Genomic DNA, 15,775 nt, shown 5'->3' with positions numbered 1-15,775 from the left:
TCGTTCCCCGCAGAAGAATCTTTATCACCACGAATAACCGGCGCGCACATTTAAAAATGGCAATTTTTTTATTTTTCTGTCGGAATAAATGTAAAAAAAAAAAGGGCAACAATAGCACCCATAAGCAAGCCTTTTTGTGAACAAGAAAAAAAAAAGTGCAAATCCTATGGGTCCACTCGTGACGGTGTTGTCCATGTACGTCGGGCCTCAAATATCTGTTGCTTCACATCCATATGAATGAGTTACTACTGATGAAAGCTGCCACTCATCCGAGCACATATTTTCACATTGTGACCTTGCTAGCGTTAGCATTAGCGTCTGGCAGGCTTGGGCATGATGAAGACTTTGACGGGCTTGCTGAAGGCGATGGTTCCTTCGACGGCGCACTCGGCTGGCGGGAGGCCGTCCACGCTGTCGCTCCACGCCAACTTGGAGTCGCTCGCTGAGGACGACGACGACGAGGAGCTGTAGGCCAGCAGCAGACGCACCTCCACCTGAGAAGGCTCTGAAACAGACGGCAAGAGAAGTCACACGGAGGAAAACGTTTGTCAAATGTCAACGCACGTTCGCTTCAGCTTGGCAAGTTTTTGATCTTTCCCGCCCAAGTTGTTGGCCACCTTACCTGTCCAGGCGCCGTGCGATAGGTAGACCTGCGTGATGAGCCTGTGGCGGTGCGGTCCCGGCTGGCGGAAGTCTCCCGGTTTGGGGTGGATCACGTGACTCTGGCCGTCAGGATAAAGGACCTGAGTGGAGACGTGAGCCAGTGAGCGGCTTCAAGGGCGCCGTGCGCACTTTGGAAAGGTCAATGCCAAGGGCACGCCGCTCGGAGCCGCCCGGCCGGCCGGCCACCGGTTCATATGGCGAATGACGATGACAGTCGTCGCGTTCTCCGTTTCCGTGCGGTCATAATGTACCCGTAGCATTTGCTTTAACTTGAGAGCTTCGGTTCTCGGAAGGGCAAGGCTTCCAGCCAAGCCATCAAATCAGCGAGCGGAAGCGGCACGCCGGCGGGCGCCTTTTCTTTCACCTCCACTTTGACCGAGTTGTGCGGGTCGCGGACGTGCTCCAGAGTGGCGTCGACGTCCAGCGCCACCACCAGGCCCGACGTGAACTTGAGCGGGTTGTCCGACTCTCCCGTGGGCTCGATGATGTTGGCCGTGGCTCGGTGGATCTGCGCAAAGGAACACTTTGTCCCGTTCCGCCATCCGCTATAGAAAAGGCGGCCGGCCGGTCGGTCGGCGTCGGCCGGAGGCAGGCAGGCACCTGAGGCGGGAGGCAGAGCGGCAGCAGGGCGCTCTGCCTCAGCGAGGTCTCCAGGATGCGGAGCAGCTCGGCCGGCTTGCGGGACGCCGGGCGCGGCGGCGTGGCCTCCGCCAGCTTGTCCGCAAAGCTGTCTTGCAGGTGAGGGAGCTCGGCCGCAAACAGCCTGCGGGAGGCGCTCGTTCGTTTGTTCGCTCGCTCGCTCGCTCGCTCGCTCGCTCGCTCGCTCGCTCGCTCGCTCACTCGCTCACTCACTCGCTCACTCACTCACTCACTCACTCACTCACTCACTCACTCACTCACTCACTCACTCACTCACCCACCCACCTGTGGAAGGAGTCCAGCTCCTGCAGGAACTTTTCGCAGGCACTGGCGAGAGCATCCTGCCTGCAGACGGCAAAGCGCCGGTGAGAGGGACGGCTACCAGATAGCGCAAAGTCAAATGGAACAAACTACTTTGAGAACAAAGTCACAAGCAAAACGAACCGAAACTACATGGAGAGTGTCATTTGAGCAAAAATGTCCAAAGGTACATTTCAGAGAATGAAATTTCGGACACAATATTTGGGGAAGCCTGAGCTGCGACGAGACCAACGCGCGCACCGACGGACGGCGTGCGACTGACCCGGGGGCGGCGCGCGCGCTAAGAACAAGCTGCAGCGCTTTGGCCTGGAGCCGCACGTGATGGATGACGGCCACCTGTCGGCTCTCCAGACCGCTGTACATGAACTCCAGCTTATAGGTCTCCTCCAAGACCTGCAACGCACACACACACACACACACACACACACACACGTGGGCATGAGCGGCCGGCTGGCATCAAGGGCTGGCGTCTAGTTAGCGACCTGCTGGGCAGCCGCCACGGCCGTGCCGCTCTGCCTCCAGCAGAGAGCCACTGGCATCTTGCACAGTTTCTCCTGCAGAGCCTGAAGGCACACAACGCAACACTGCTGGGCGGGCTCTTTGAACGGCAAAAGCAAATCAAGACATAAAAGGCAACACGTCCGACAACGTATATCGATCGGGGGGCAAATGTGGGAATTTTTGAGCGCGGAGGCCGCAACGTTGCTCCCGTCGTCCGAGCCGAAGCGATCTGGTTGCGATAAGGCTCGCTCGCCAAAAAGACAGCAGAAAGTTGCGCGGCTGTCACAACGGGAATTGGACGCGTGGCCACGGAGCCACGGAGCCGCGGCCACGGAGCCGTATTTGCCGCTGAGTGACCTTGATGAGGAGAAGCTGGCAGCGCAGGTAGGTGGCGCAGAGGTCGGCCGCTCCGGCGAGTTCTGTCTGCAGCTGGCCCAGCCTCTCCAAGTCGCTGGCACACAGGAACGTCAAGAAGGTCACACGCACAAGATCGACAATCTGCTCCCACGGCGGGTCGCAACCTCACAAGTACCGTATGGTGAAGATGAGCAGGTCCTGAGCTCCGGGCGCTTCCAGATTCTGGATGGTGCTCACCCGCTCCAGACTTTGCTGCAGAAAGAGCCGCGCCGACTCCACGCCTTGACAGTCGGCAGCGTCCAAAGCGTGGAGCTGCTTTCTGCCCGGCAGCTGAAAGCGGCAAAGCGCCGCGTCACGGGCCAGGAGAGGAAAAGGCGGCGGCGCCCGTGCGCAATTCTGACCCGCAGAGGCGGCACCAGGTGCGACAGGCTGTCCCTCAGGTAGGCGTAGTGTCTGAAGGTGTGGTCGGAGAAGAGCGCCGGCATGGTGGGACACGACTTGGCCGCGTTGAAGACCAAGACTAGGACGGCGATGTCTGACGTCGCCGTCAAGAACAAACAACCCGACCAGTCGGACAGAGGGAGGGAGGGAGGGAGGGATGGAGGGAGGCAGGGAGGGATGGAGGATACAGGCCGGGTCATCCATGTCGGGCTCCGGTGTGTCAAAGTAAGGGTGCGTGCTGAGGAGTTCCGGGACCAGCGGCAGGACCAGCATGGGGTGGCGCGCCCCCATAAACTTGAGACACCTTCGGTGAGCGAGATGATTACGTTCCGTTACGAGAGAGGGAGGGACGGAGGTAGAGAGACGGCCGCTTGCGCCCGCCTGGGGAACTCACTTCCAGACTGAGTTACGGTCGGCGGGATACTTGTTGAGGTTCTTGAGGAGCTCCAGCAGGGCTAGCTGGACGCACTCCTTGGTGGACACGTTGGTGTAGCACAGCAGCTCGTGCAGAGCTTCTCGGATGTCGCGAGACGAGTCCTGAGCGAGCGACAAAAGAAAAGAAAAATGCCTTTTGGGGTTTGGACTTTTTTTTCTCCAACAATAATAGACGGACGGACACGCATTTCAACTACAACAGACAAGACGGGACAAAGCATCTTTTAGCTCACTCGGCACGTTTGACGTACCTCCAGAACGGCCAGCACCGTGTCCAGCTGGTCCTCCCGGAGTGTGATGTGCGTGGAGATCTCTCGGAGCACGTGGATGGACTGCAGCCGCACCTCCTCGATCTCGTCGTTGAACATGTCCACCAGGAAGTCCAGACACTTCTCGGCGAAGCCGGCCGAGGAGCGGGCCAGCCGGCACAGAGCCTCCACCGCCGCGATGCGTACCTCTGCAAAAGCGTGCGTGTCAAGGGGACCGCCCGGGACAAAGCGCGCCGCCGCCACGTACCAAACATCTCGTCCTCCAGGCCGTGGACGAAGGCTCCGCAGGCTCCCGAGGCGATCAGGTTGACCGTGTTGGTGTCCACTTTCTCCTTGGGGGCGTCGTCGGCCCACTTCCTGCCGGACGAGAACTCACCCGAAGCAAAGAGCTCCTTGGCGCGCTCGTGGGCCGTGCGCTTCCTCTGAGAAGCAGTGGAAGAAGAAGGCCAAAGGTCAAAGTCACTCAGCCCAATTTGAGCTGGCCGGCCGACGTCGACTCACCCTCAGATCGGACATCAGCTTCTTGTCCAGCGTCTGCTCCAGGAAGTGAGGACTCACCTGCGACATGGAACCCTGGAACGCGACAAACCCACGTGAGGAGGACGCAAAGAGCGCAGCAGTCGGCGGCGGCGGCGGCGGACGCGCCTCACCAGCGTTTTGGCAGCCTGCACGCGCACCATCCACGAGCCGTCGCTGACCATGTGACTGATCTTCCCGAAGGCGTCGTCCACCAGCCGGACCTCCTCGTTGGACGACGGGATGGGCACGATGCTGAGGGAAGGCAGAAAGATCTCAGGCCGCCAAGCAAAGCAAAGCAAAACGCTCTGCTGCTTTGGCATTTGCAGCCCGACCGACTGAGGTGGATGGACGCCGCACGGCAGCATCCCATGCGCACGCCTCAAGTCTTTAGGAAGAGGCGAGAAATGAAAAGAAGACGGACGGCGTAGGCACCCACCTCTCGGGATACAAGACGCTCAGCACCCAAACCATTCCGACGGCGGCTGAGCGAACCTGCTCGTAGTCGTCCGCCAGCAGCCGGCATGCCTGCACGCACGCACGCATCAGCGCTTTTGCCGCCCCCGAGTTCGGAAGGGGCGACGACCTTTGCTTTTTCATTCCCATCTAAAGGGCTTTCTTGCCTGCCTGCCTTTCCCAAAAATGGCTCTCACCTGCTCGTAAATCACCTGCTGAATCTTGGTGCCTCTCTCATGCAGCTGCAGCTGGAAGACACGCAAGTCAAGAGTCAAGAGACGCACGGGCACCGCGCCACGCCGCGCCAGGCCAGGCCAGGCCAGGCCAGGCCAGGCCAGGCCGCTACCCCGCCTAGCGGCCGCTACCATTGCTTTGAGGGCCGCCGTGCGCACTCTGGGGTCCTGATCGCCAAAGAAGTCGCTGATGACGGCGGGCGCGTCGTCCCGGGCCGCGCCTGAGCAAACAAAGTGCTTTTCCAATCACGGAAATGAACAGAAGAGCCATTGTTTTGTTCCAAAAGAGCGAGACGCTATGGTGCCCCATCGTGGCAAAACGCTCAGTCTGTCCGTCTACGCGCGTTGCTCCACCATGGGTGTTCAAATGGCTATTGCTTGAATATGAAATGCATTCTTCAAAGACTATCTGTTTTGGCAACTGAAAATTCCTTTGGATAGCCATAAGACCAAGTTCTCCTCATTTTGCAAGCCGAAGAAAGCCCACCTGCGGGCGCCTCGCCGTCCGCAACGCCCAGACGTCCCAGCAGCTGCAGACATTTGATCCTCACTCCGAAGGAGGCGTCCGACAGATGCTGGCGGGCCACCTCCAGCAGCCGCCGCGCCGCCGCCGGGTTCTCCGCAAGCTGAGCGCCTGCCGTCAGAAGGCTGTCCAGAAGCTGTGCCAGGACCTGATGGGACTCTGGCAGGCACACAACGGACAACAATTGGGGGGGAGGTGAGGACGGATGGCAGAGACGATGGCGCCCGGCCGGCCGGCTCACTCTCGTTGGCCACCGCTGCCACGACATCCTCCACGATGCAGTCGGGACTGAAGCCCGGAGTTGTGGACAGGACGCCCAGCAGGGACGCGATCTTCAGTCGCACCGAGTTATCCGTTTCCTGCACCCGCAAACAATCCAAAGTGAAAGTGACAGCGCACACATTTGTTGCGCAGGCAGCGGACCGGTTGACGGCTTTTGCTTTTTCTCCGCCCGGTACTTCGCCTGCTCAGCGGTACCTTGTAGTAGTGCTCCAGGAGGATCCTGACGACACCCTCGACGCTCTCGGCCTCCACGGGCTTGCGGGCAAAGTGCAGCAGGAAGTGCAAAGCGTCGGTGGCGTTGGCGGCCTTGCACAGATCCACGTGGAGAGCCGCCGACTTGCTGGGCTTGCACAGACGAAGCTTCTTGGACGCAACTTCTTCGGCGGGAACCTGCGATGACGACGCTCCAAACGTCAGGCCGGTTGATCTCGTTCCCCGAGCACGCTCGCAACTCAAAACATCTGTCGAATGGTCTTCAAATTTGCCGTAAAAGCCTTTTGCCGATACCCAAGCTCTGAAAATATCACAACAATGGCTCCCATATCATGGATCTTACTCCCTTGATAATAGAGAACTAAGCAGCCTTTTGGAAAATCTCTCAAATTTGGGCCATTTGATTTGAGACATCTTCTGACAGCTTAATGACGACGACTCACGGAGAGAAAGATTCAAGTGCATAAGATCCAACATATTGAGGCCATCAATTGGATCTTTTCAGAGCGCGATGGGAGCAAAGGGCACGTGATTTGGGGTGACGCGACGCTTTCGGAAACCAACGGAACTTTTCCGCTTCTGACTTTGCACGAAAAGGCATTTTTAACGCTTTTCACGAACCATAGCTTCTTCCTCTTTGAACGTGATGATTCTAACTAACTGTGGAATTGCGTCGGAAAGATCTAGAATATCAAAGAAGACGGGGGGGAAGGAGGACCTTCCCGTATGTGTTGACATTCTCATGACGTCGAAAAGTGCGGGTGGGTGTCTGTCATCCTTATTTATTTATTTTTGGGTCAGCTTCGCTTGTTTAGTTAGACTTTGACGGAAGCACAGTGCACGCGACTCGTTGTTCTTTCTCTTCGGCTTTGCTTCTCGACTTTCAATGTTTCTTTTCCTCGGGGGAACGGAGGCGCTAACACTAGCAACGCCGGCCGGTTAGCCATAGCTAACTTAGCTGTTGAGCAGCCGCGTCGCAGTCGTCAATTTCCTTGTCGGCTCTCGCCCAAGCGTTCGTCTAGCAATCGCGCCGGCGCGGTTGCGAGCGAGTCTCACCTGCACCACTCTGGAGAATTCCTCATAAACTCGCTTTTTTAAATGCGCCGCCATGTCCACAAAAGAACGAGTAGTGCTGCTTAGCAGCGCACGCGCGTGTCCCACCGCGCCTTCCGTAGGTACGGCAAGTCATTCAAAACGCGATTGTTAGTCATCCAACGCGAACCCGGTGGACTGGACAGGACTCAAGCACTACAATGTTGCGAAACACACACATCAACAAGTACTGCAACAATTTATTTTGTGAAATAGTCACGTATAAGAAACACATCTTTGATCATTTCATGAACTACACCATCTGACGTGACGCCAACCGTGACTTTGAGAATTCCACCGAGTCGGCCAAAAGGGTGCGTGCGATGCGGACACCTCCAGTTGGTGCTCAGCGTGACCTCGAGAGGGCGTCACCACCAGGTGAAGGTGAGCGTGTGGAAAAAGTTGTAGCTGCGCGCCAGGAACGTCTTCTCCATGACATAAGGTCGGACGTGCACCGTGTAGCCCTGACTCTGGATGTCCCTTTGCACGCAGTCCAGCAGGTCGGCGGCCGTAGGTCCCGCCTTCCAGGGCCCGAAGGTCACCACCGAGTCCTTGTTGGCCCGCAGGCCGCTGAGAGCGTTGTCGTAGCAAGCCGAGTCCTCCTCCGTTCGCAAAACGCACAACACGACGGTGGAACGACGGGAAGCCACCGCCTCTGCCCGGGCGATGCGGATCAGAACCTGCGCCGGGACAACACCAACAACAGCTGACTCGGAGGGAGGGAGGTTGGTAGGGATGGAAGGATGGAAGGAAGGAAGCAAGGAAGCAAGGAAGGAAGGAACTGAGCACACACCTCAATGTTCTCTTTGTAGTGCGGCACTCTGGCCAAGAACTGCTGCCTGCCCACCATCTCGCCAAAGAGCACGGGACTCTCCTCTAAACGCTTTGCCAGCGCCGTCACGTTGTAGTGCAGCGACTCCCGGTGAACCTGGCGAACACGGGTCGACGCGCCGGTTAGCCAAAAGCTAATTTAGCTGTTTAGCAGCCCCGTCGCAGTCATCAATTTCCATGCTGGCTCTTGAGTCACGAAACGTTTGAAGAGATCCAAAAGGAATCAAAACTATCAGAGTGAAATCAAAACTCCAATACGAGCTCCCAAAGCCCGTTTGGAACACGTGGCGGCACCTGCGGGATGTCGTTGTCGGGCAGCCGCTCGGAGCGGAGGAACTCCAGGATGGCCCCAAAGTACTCTCCGTGGCGGTCCAGGAAGAAATGCCCCTGCGCGTCCTTGGGCAGCTCGAACCACTGGGCCAGCTTGGACTCGGGGTACTTGGTGAGCGTTTCCACGCTGGTGCAGAACCTTTGGCCGCCCACGTTCAAGTGGACCACGTGCATGTGCTGAGGACAGAGACAGACAGACAGCATCAGTCAAGTCCATATTGATTTATGATATTTGTTTCTCGTTGTATGACATAGTGAGTGGCCGGCCCCTGGTGAATCAGGTTTGTGCGTGCTCAGACACAGGTCAGCTTCGCTATCTGAGCTCTGAAGCAGGCAGATGCTCTTCCGGACCGGCGAGGGGGCGAAACACAACATTCCACGAGACAACTTTATTTTTTTTTTTTAGTTCCGGTGCACGAAATCTGCTTGTTTGTCCGATGGCTCGCAACTTCCTGCATATTCGTCTCTGAAGAGAGGAAAAGTAAGGAACAACACGTCATGTTCCTTTTTTTTCCACGCACGACAGCCACTTAAAAACAAGTTGTAGCATTTGTTGACGTGAAAGGCTTGTTGGCGTGGGAATGCATCCTACCCAAAAGTTGGCGGCGGAGCACCTGCCCGCCCGCCCGCCCGCGTCGCGGAGTGGACGCGCCGTTCATCCAACAACGACCCAAACGTTTTTTTTCTTCTCACGACACCAATTTAGGTTGAGCAGCAAACGATAAGAGTCATCTTGCGTGGTCTTACTGGAGGCGTGTGTTCCGAGTGTTGCTCCACGTCTGCCAAATCGACTTGGTTCATGTTGGCTTCTTTTTCTTCTTCCTTGGTGTCTGGCAGCGGCAGGTGAGGCGTCGCGGCGGGGCGCGGCGGCTCGCTCGTTCCTTCCGGCTGATGACGTCACCTTGAGCAACAAAATCACGGCGCAATCGCGTCGCGTCTGGCCCTTTTGGTTTTTCAATTCAGCGGCATTCTCAGGTCAGATAGGACTCGACTGACTACCGCTTGGGACCCAAACACAACAAAGTTTGAGATTACGAGTCGTTGGAACTCAAAGTGTGCTTTATTGTCAATTTCTTCACATGCCAATGTCTTGCGTTTATTTCACCCATCAAATTGCTTGGATCCAATGTCATTCTTGATACTGTGGCCAGTATGAAAGAAAGTATGAATAGCGAGCAAGCCTTACGTTCAAAACCAATGGCTAATATTTCAATGGACAACTGGGCCACACTTTTCCCGTTTGTACAACTGCTGCCTGCGTTCATGATTCCAGTCCAAACATCTGGCAAGATTTCATCCATCATGTCAAAGCACATCCACGTTTCACCACCTTGATTTGCAATTTTGCCAGCCAGCCAGCCAGGCAGGCTGGCCAGGGAGCATCTTTTGCATCGATCTTTTGCATGGTCCCCGCCCGCTCCAGGCGCCTGCCTGCTTGTTTCAAAAGTCAATCCAATGCACACAACAGCTTCTTTTGAAGATTTTATTTTTTTTTGTACACAAAACACGCTCTTTCTGCTGTCAATGTGAAAACCTGCAAGGGGAAAATCAAAAGGGCACTGTCATTATGCAAGCACGACAGCAATTTTTGGGGGCGGTTCTGCCAAGCTTGTCATTCAGCCTTTCTCACAAACAACAAGCAAAATAGCCAAGGCAAGATCTGCCACAAGGCCACTTTTGCAATTTGGTGCAAAAGTGACCTTTTTGAGGGCAATTCCCTTTCACTTGTCCAAGACTTGAGCTTTTGCCTTTAATTGTACAATAAAGTCACGATTGGCCAGAGTTCTCAGGCAGCGGCACGTGTGAGAATGACAAAGCTCCCAACGCCCGCCCGCCCGCCGGCCCCCACCCACCTTGCTTTAGGCGTTGGGCACGGGAGCGCCCGCCTGGGGCATGACGGGCACGTCGGGCTTGGCGCCCTTCTGCTCCGAGATGGGCGTGGTGGGCAGCGGCTCGTCCTTGGGCTCCACAATGCTGACGTGGTCAGGGAGGGGCTTCTTGGGGCCGATCTTGCCGCTGGGGTCCCAAGGAAGCATGATCTTCACCTTGATGCCCAGCACGCCTGCTCGAGCAGGCACAAGCATCAGCCGGCAGGCCAGCGTCACGGAAACCCTTTCTCTTGCGGCTCACTCACCCTGCCTGAGCAGAACGTGGCGGACGGCCGTGTCCACGTAGTAGTTGACGGGGTCCCCGCTGTGGATCATGAGGCCGTCCACAAACTTCATGGACTTGGCCCGCTGGCCCCTCAGCTTGCCCGACACCACCACCTCGCAGCCCTTGGCGCCGCTCTCCATGATGAACCTCAGCACGCCGTAACAGGCCCTGCGAGGATTAGCAAAAAGGCTTTTTGTTGCTGGCTGGCAGGCTGGCAGGCCGGCCGGGGCTGTCCGCCGCCGCCGGGTTTCGTAATGCCGTCTGCGCCATCGCTCGCCATTAGGCGCCAGCCCTCCTCCTCGTGCTTCTAAAGTGTGCGCTAACGGCCCTTTAGTCCCTCTCAGACAAATGCCTCAGCGTCTTCAGCGGGAATGCGACCACGCGCCGGCCGCAGGAGGCCCGAGCGGGAGCGCAGAACGCGCCCCCGAGCAGCCGCCTCACGGCCAACGACGCGCGCGTCCGACTCGTCATCGTATCATCACCGAGGGACCGCCGATCCAAAACAAGAGGCCCGCCAAAAGTGGAATGTGGGCGACGCGGCTGCCTCACCTGCGCACGGCTAAACCTCCCAGCAGCTTGTAGCGCAGAGATTCGGCCTGAGCGATGGCACACAGGCCGCGGGTGGCCACCTTCTCGGCGTACAGCTGCAAAACAAGAGCGAGACAACGTGAGGCCACCGGAGGGCAAACAGCGAGGACGCTCCTTTCGAGTCCCACCCACCTCCACGGTGCCCTCGGGGAAGCCGAACCTCTTCTGGACCACGGCCGTAAGCTCTCGGATGCGGCGGCCTTTCTCTCCCAGAACATTCTGGGTCCTGGAGACAGACGGCCACGTGTGAACGGCATTGTGGCCAAAGGCGACGGCGTCCCGAGAGATAGCTCGTCCTTTACAGAATGTTAAGGAAAGCCACTTGGAAGCCAGCCGCATTCAAAGCTCTCCCACGTTTTCACCCCTCTCAGACAAATGCCTCAGCGTCTTCACCAGGAAAGCAACTTTGCCGGCCGGGCAAGCCGAGCGGGAAAGCAGAACGCCATCCCGAGCGGCCGCCTCACGGCCAACAAAGTCCGCGTCCGACTCGTCATCGTATCATCACCGAGGGGCGACTCTCCTTTTGACCCCCCTCCTTTTGACCGCTTTGGGCCGAGCACGAAAGCGCAAGCGCAGAATGGAGGATCGCGCTACTGTGAAGGGAAGGCGGCTCACAATAGCAAATTGAGGTGGGCTTTGGTGCCACCGGGTCCTCGGAACAGGCGTCTGACCTGGTGGCGAGGATGATGATCTCGGTCCTGGTCGGGGTGACGCGCACCTCCACGCCCGAGTAGCCGTCCTCGGCCAGCTCGCGAGTCAGAAACTCATTCAGCTCGGCCTTGAAGATCCCGTCTGAGACGAACTGCAAACGACAAACGGGTGAGCTGCGGTTCGTGTACGTTTTGACACGCACGCCCCTAAGTATTATCATCAGGTCATCCATCACGCCAGTTGTAAAAGGCCGCCCCGCCGCCGGTCACTAACTGCTCCTTCTACAACGTTCAAGAGGGGACAACTATACACTGCAATTCAAAACTACATTTACTAGGCATCAATTACAAACTTATTCTTTCCCACCCCTGCTAATAAAGCCTTTGAGAGTCGATAGATATCAAGGTGAACTTGCTACAAAGTGTCAAGTGACTCATTTCCGAGGACGAAAGCACATTGAAATGAGCAGTGGCGCGCTTTGCATCCCTTCGGCGAGACAAAGACGCCTTCGATGCAATCGTTCGAGTCTTTCGACAAATTTGCGTGTCGTTCGACTCGCGGTCCCGACGACAAGTAACTTGCGCGGAAGCTAATGCTAAGCGCGTCAATGGGAGCAGTGCGCGTCTCGAAACGGAGCGTTCAAACTCCACTTTTTCAGTATGCGCCAAAAAGGCCAACTCGAACGTGGAGCAAGAAAATAGGCCAACAATGAAGCGTCATTCGGTCGCGGCACATCACGTCGAGTCATCTACAGCGTTGCCGCCGCCATGTTTGCTCGGCGCTGGAAAGCGGCGGCGGCGACCCAGGCTGGCAGCATCTCGAACAATCTTGGCCGAGCAGATGCCGACTGCACGTTTAGTTGTGACAGCGGGCACAAACGCCCTTGAGGCCGGCTATCCGAGCGGCCATTTGGACGCAAAAGATCCCGCCGAGCAATGAAATGACACCTACTTTCCTCTTCTTGGATATCTGCACCGCCATCTTCGCACAGGCCGTACATAGGAAAGGCCGCCTCGGCGATGCGGAAATGCATTTATAGTACGTGTGATCACTTCCTTTGACGTCATGCGCAAACGACGCTTGCCGTTTTTTTTTTTCCATGCGCATGCGCCTTTCAGCGTACGGCAGACGAAGAGTAACAAAATGGTACTTAGAGCGACTGACTGCCCGTAAGAATAATAAACAATTGCTTCATTTAGAGTTCTTTTTTTCTTTTGGGTTTGATCAAGTTTACACCCCAAAAACATCCCCCACCAATCGTAAGACCAATCGTAAACGTCCACACAAAATGTGTTGCCATCACATAATACAGCACATCATGGTTACAATAAGAGGATGTCATCAAAATAATAGCTAATAATCGTTATATTGAGGCGGACTAGGCCTCTCATCCAGCAGGCAGGCGTACGGTTGGGGTCGGCGGCCGGTAACTACCTGCTTTGTTACCTAATACTGTGGCAGAAGTGGGTGAGGAACATTGTCTTTGTTCTTTATCAACGAGGAGCCAGAGGAACGTTGACTTTTTCCCTACGCCTCACGACGGTGCCACAGAACTCGACCAGAAATAAATCAACGCCAGCATTTGACGTTACGTTCGTTATTTATTTGCACTTATGGCATTCATTCTTTATTTTTAACCAGATTTTATTTCCCATCACAAAACCCAAGATCAAATGTTATCTCTTTTGCACATCGTTTTCTAATGGTAGAACACTTTGAAAGTCGTTCATGCACTGCATAAGGCGACTCGTTTTTCTTACACCGCTTAGGGAAAAAAACAAAAAGAAACTTTATGATTCTGAATACTTTTAACTACAAAGGGTTAAAAAAAATCTCAACTTGGTGCGTGCGCTACAAAGCCAATCAAACAGCAAACGAGGCTCAGGCAAAACATTCGGAATTGGCACTACGAGAACGATGGAAACCGTTTGACCGGGACAGGTGCGGAACACAAGCACACGGGAGCGTTCGGCGTGTCAACTTTTTATTGTTTATTTACAAACAACAGCAAGCTGCCGGAGAGAGGCGGCGGTGCTCACACTCGGGAAGGGTACAACATCTGAGGACGAAACACAAATTTGTTTTAGTCAAAAAAATTAAAATAATCGCACATCGCCAGGCTTGCGTGGCGTGTATGTCCCTCCCCCAATCATGGAGCGCGTGCGCATGCGTTGCATCCGTACCACTCGTATGCGATGTCCCATGGCTTTGGCGGGCAGGTTGCTGGTGAACTTTGCCCTCACCATGCCGCTGTTGCCGTGGGCGCGCATCACCTTGCCCCAAATCACGCGTGTCTTGTTGGGCTTACCGCCGGGCGTCACCGTGTTCCTGAGACAGACGCACGCACGCACGCGTCAGCACGTTTCCAGATGAATGTGAAAAGGCCATCGTTTGCGTCAAGCGGGCCATGGCGCCAAGTGCCTGCACACTTGCTCCGTGGGAAAAAAAACGGAGCGGCCAACGAAACCGGCTTCGCTCGGGTTGTTTCTTTCAAGAGCAAAATTCATCAAGTGGGACTTAAGGCAGGCACTGGCCGGTGTCGGTGGAAACGCCCCACAACCATCTCAGAAACAACGTTTTGCCTGCTCTTTGAGCCACAAGCGTTTGTTTCTTTTTTTTAAGTAAGATTTGCCAATTATTGGATTTGGTCTGGTCGTTTTTCCTTTCTTTGGAATCGACATCGGCCCTCGGGGGTCACGTCCTCCCCTCGGAAAAAAGGCACAGTACGCAAAGCGAGGAAGGAAGGAAGCAAGGAGACTGACTTCTTGGCCTTGTAGACGTAAGCGCATCGTTTGCCCAGGTAGAAGTCGACCTCGTCGCGGCTGTAGCAGCCTTCCAGCTTGAGCAGCGCCGTGTGCTCGCGCTGGTTCCGCAGGCCGCGCTTGTAGCCTGTAAAGATGGCCTTGCTCCACAGCCTGCACACACACAAAGCACCATGAGTGAGTGGAGCCTACCGCTGGATTCTCTCGCAGCCATTTCATCCCCGTTTTGAACCGGGCGCTGGAGCCCAGCCGCCAGACGCAATCGCAGAGAAGCTTATTCAGCGTGAAACAAGGCAACGGTCCACTTGTACCGCTTGAGTGAACTCGCCCAACCTGAGAGCAAATTTTAAGCGGGCAGTACTGTCCGGCCGAGCGCCAGTTAGCGGCTCCACGAGCCGTCACCCCGACGTCCCAGATTCTCCGGTCTTGTCCAACTTAGTAAATCTCGCTACACCGTCGTTGGACCCGGAAAGCGAAATTTGGACCCAAGTCGAGTAAGAATCAACCTTACCTTCCTGGCATCTTGGCTTTTCTTTGATGGAGAGCTCACCTGTGCACACACACACAACATGCACAGTCAATTGAGATCACGTTGTGACAAAAAAGGGTCATATGGAAATGTCTCCCTTGAAATGTTAAAATGACACGATCCAGCTCATTTCACGTCCACAACGTGGTACTCAACTCAACACGGAATATTGCTGTTTACGATCACGTGCTCATTGACAGCGGCACCCCAATCGGTTGCCTATCCACACCGGAACAATTAGCATGGCAAAGGTAACGGGTCCAAAGCGTTCCGAACTTGCGGCGAGGACAACGCGATAGCTGTAAAACGAACACGCAAAGGTTCCGGAGAAGCGCCACTTGGAGCGTCTGAGCTCGGTGAAAACCTCTTCGCGGTGAACGGTTGGAGACAGCCGCGGAACAGATAGCTAGCGTTTAGCGGCAGAATCCGAGCTCAATCTGGGCCATCATCAAGTCCGCAAAGAACCTAGTGCGTACGGAACGCCAAGAAGGGACAACGGCGAGAAGCGAGCACAAATGAGTCCCATTGATCAAAGTCTTTTCGACTTTTTTTCAGACATGTTAAGCTTCTTACCTGGCCCGCTAGCTCAAAAATGGCGAAAAAGACCGTGCGAAAAGAATGCTGGGAAATTATTGCCAAACGTGGGTGGCCGCGGTGCGCCTGCTCAAAAAACACCTCGGTTCGTGTTCCAGTAGTGTTTCGAACACGAGTACAGTGTTGATGACCATGGTCATCAGACTGACACAACTGAATGTATTGTTAGTATTATTTTGGAATATAAAGCAATTTAGGAACGGGCTCTCCTTTCCAAACGACCAATTTTGGGGCCTTACAATGAGTGCTGAAAAAAACTTCAATTGCCAGTTATTCAGGGGGGGTGAAGTTATTCAGGGGGGTGATTTTTTTTTAGTCCACAGGGGGGGTGATTTTATTTTAGTCCAATTCACCCAAAAACGAACTAAAATGAATTCAATAAATGAAAAATAATC

At 55.4% G+C, this 15,775-nt stretch overlaps 4 protein-coding genes and 1 non-coding gene across 7 annotated transcripts; all 5 read right to left on the bottom strand.

Annotated features, from left to right (window-relative positions):
- Positions 1–49: 49 nt before the first annotated feature.
- On the bottom strand, positions 50–7,054 carry ints4 (integrator complex subunit 4). Of its 3 annotated transcripts, none has more exons than XM_061280907.1 (23): positions 6,906–7,054; positions 5,832–6,026; positions 5,596–5,713; positions 5,319–5,513; positions 4,964–5,052; positions 4,796–4,846; positions 4,582–4,670; positions 4,277–4,397; positions 4,128–4,199; positions 3,874–4,048; positions 3,609–3,814; positions 3,317–3,459; positions 3,111–3,226; positions 2,883–3,016; positions 2,657–2,811; positions 2,482–2,575; positions 2,106–2,186; positions 1,886–2,016; positions 1,588–1,647; positions 1,264–1,426; positions 1,028–1,171; positions 623–743; positions 50–505 (listed from the first exon to the last, which is right to left on the bottom strand). In XM_061280907.1, the coding sequence occupies exons 1-23, from the start codon at positions 6,957–6,959 to the stop codon at positions 312–314; spliced, it is 2,901 nt and encodes a 966-aa protein (XP_061136891.1). In that variant the 5' UTR covers positions 6,960–7,054; the 3' UTR covers positions 50–311. The 3 variants fall into 3 exon arrangements, with proteins under 3 accessions (XP_061136891.1, XP_061136890.1, XP_061136892.1); XM_061280906.1 differs by having other exon boundaries at positions 5,832–6,150; positions 6,906–7,031; XM_061280908.1 differs by lacking the exon at positions 1,028–1,171 and having other exon boundaries at positions 5,832–6,150; positions 6,906–7,033.
- Positions 7,055–7,123: 69 nt separating this feature from the next.
- kctd14 (potassium channel tetramerization domain containing 14) lies at positions 7,124–9,008 on the bottom strand. Its single transcript, XM_061280921.1, has 4 exons — positions 8,850–9,008; positions 8,067–8,279; positions 7,735–7,869; positions 7,124–7,621 (listed from the first exon to the last, which is right to left on the bottom strand). The coding sequence occupies exons 1-4, from the start codon at positions 8,901–8,903 to the stop codon at positions 7,310–7,312; spliced, it is 714 nt and encodes a 237-aa protein (XP_061136905.1). The 5' UTR covers positions 8,904–9,008; the 3' UTR covers positions 7,124–7,309.
- Positions 9,009–9,571: 563 nt separating this feature from the next.
- rps3 (ribosomal protein S3) lies at positions 9,572–12,603 on the bottom strand. The gene is made up of 7 exons (XM_061280920.1): positions 12,447–12,603; positions 11,516–11,646; positions 10,977–11,070; positions 10,806–10,900; positions 10,237–10,424; positions 9,956–10,164; positions 9,572–9,636 (listed from the first exon to the last, which is right to left on the bottom strand). Exons 1-6 carry the CDS (start codon positions 12,600–12,602, stop codon positions 9,962–9,964), a joined length of 867 nt encoding a protein of 288 aa, XP_061136904.1. The 5' UTR covers position 12,603; the 3' UTR covers positions 9,572–9,636; positions 9,956–9,961.
- On the bottom strand, positions 11,207–11,354 carry LOC133156296 (small nucleolar RNA SNORD15). Its single transcript, XR_009714857.1, has one exon. It is a non-coding gene; the product is annotated as a small nucleolar RNA SNORD15 (small nucleolar RNA).
- Positions 12,604–13,466: 863 nt separating the features above from the next.
- On the bottom strand, positions 13,467–15,474 carry rpl35a (ribosomal protein L35a). The gene is made up of 5 exons (XM_061280925.1): positions 15,360–15,474; positions 14,769–14,807; positions 14,258–14,410; positions 13,679–13,823; positions 13,467–13,554 (listed from the first exon to the last, which is right to left on the bottom strand). The coding sequence occupies exons 2-5, from the start codon at positions 14,777–14,779 to the stop codon at positions 13,531–13,533; spliced, it is 333 nt and encodes a 110-aa protein (XP_061136909.1). The 5' UTR covers positions 14,780–14,807; positions 15,360–15,474; the 3' UTR covers positions 13,467–13,530.
- Positions 15,475–15,775: the final 301 nt, after the last annotated feature.

Source organism: Syngnathus typhle, linkage group LG6, assembly GCF_033458585.1.
Source record: "Syngnathus typhle isolate RoL2023-S1 ecotype Sweden linkage group LG6, RoL_Styp_1.0, whole genome shotgun sequence".
In the NCBI taxonomy this organism is placed as follows: domain Eukaryota; kingdom Metazoa; phylum Chordata; class Actinopteri; order Syngnathiformes; family Syngnathidae; genus Syngnathus; species Syngnathus typhle.
This window is presented reverse-complemented; position numbering and strand designations above follow the sequence as displayed.

What these genes read in the sequence shown, in the direction of transcription:
- ints4 (XM_061280906.1), bottom strand. Translation starts at nt 6,931, where the DNA reads ATGAGGAATTCTCCAGAGTGGTGCAG. An exon ending in CGGTGCTGGCCGTTCTGGAG is followed by an intron (nt 3,460 to 3,608) that starts GTACGTCAAACG and finishes TCGCTCGCTCAG; the next exon opens with GACTCGTCTCGCGACATCCG. An exon ending in CGACATGGATGACCCGGCCT is followed by an intron (nt 3,017 to 3,110) that starts GTATCCTCCATC and finishes CGGCGACGTCAG; the next exon opens with ACATCGCCGTCCTAGTCTTG.
- kctd14 (XM_061280921.1), bottom strand. Translation starts at nt 8,903, where the DNA reads ATGAACCAAGTCGATTTGGCAGACGTGGAGCAACACTCGGAACACACG. An exon ending in ACTCGGAACACACGCCTCCA is followed by an intron (nt 8,280 to 8,849) that starts GTAAGACCACGC and finishes CTCTGTCCTCAG; the next exon opens with CACATGCACGTGGTCCACTT. An exon ending in CCGACAACGACATCCCGCAG is followed by an intron (nt 7,870 to 8,066) that starts GTGCCGCCACGT and finishes CGTGTTCGCCAG; the next exon opens with GTTCACCGGGAGTCGCTGCA.
- rps3 (XM_061280920.1), bottom strand. Translation starts at nt 12,602, where the DNA reads ATGCGCATGGAAAAAAAAAAACGGCAAGCGTCGTTTGCGCATGACGTC. An exon ending in ATCATCATCCTCGCCACCAG is followed by an intron (nt 11,071 to 11,515) that starts GTCAGACGCCTG and finishes GTCTGTCTCCAG; the next exon opens with GACCCAGAATGTTCTGGGAG. An exon ending in GGAGGTTTAGCCGTGCGCAG is followed by an intron (nt 10,425 to 10,805) that starts GTGAGGCAGCCG and finishes TAATCCTCGCAG; the next exon opens with GGCCTGTTACGGCGTGCTGA.
- rpl35a (XM_061280925.1), bottom strand. An exon ending in TACGTCTACAAGGCCAAGAA is followed by an intron (nt 13,824 to 14,257) that starts GTCAGTCTCCTT and finishes CGTCTGTCTCAG; the next exon opens with GAACACGGTGACGCCCGGCG. An exon ending in TGGGACATCGCATACGAGTG is followed by an intron (nt 13,555 to 13,678) that starts GTACGGATGCAA and finishes TTTCGTCCTCAG; the next exon opens with ATGTTGTACCCTTCCCGAGT.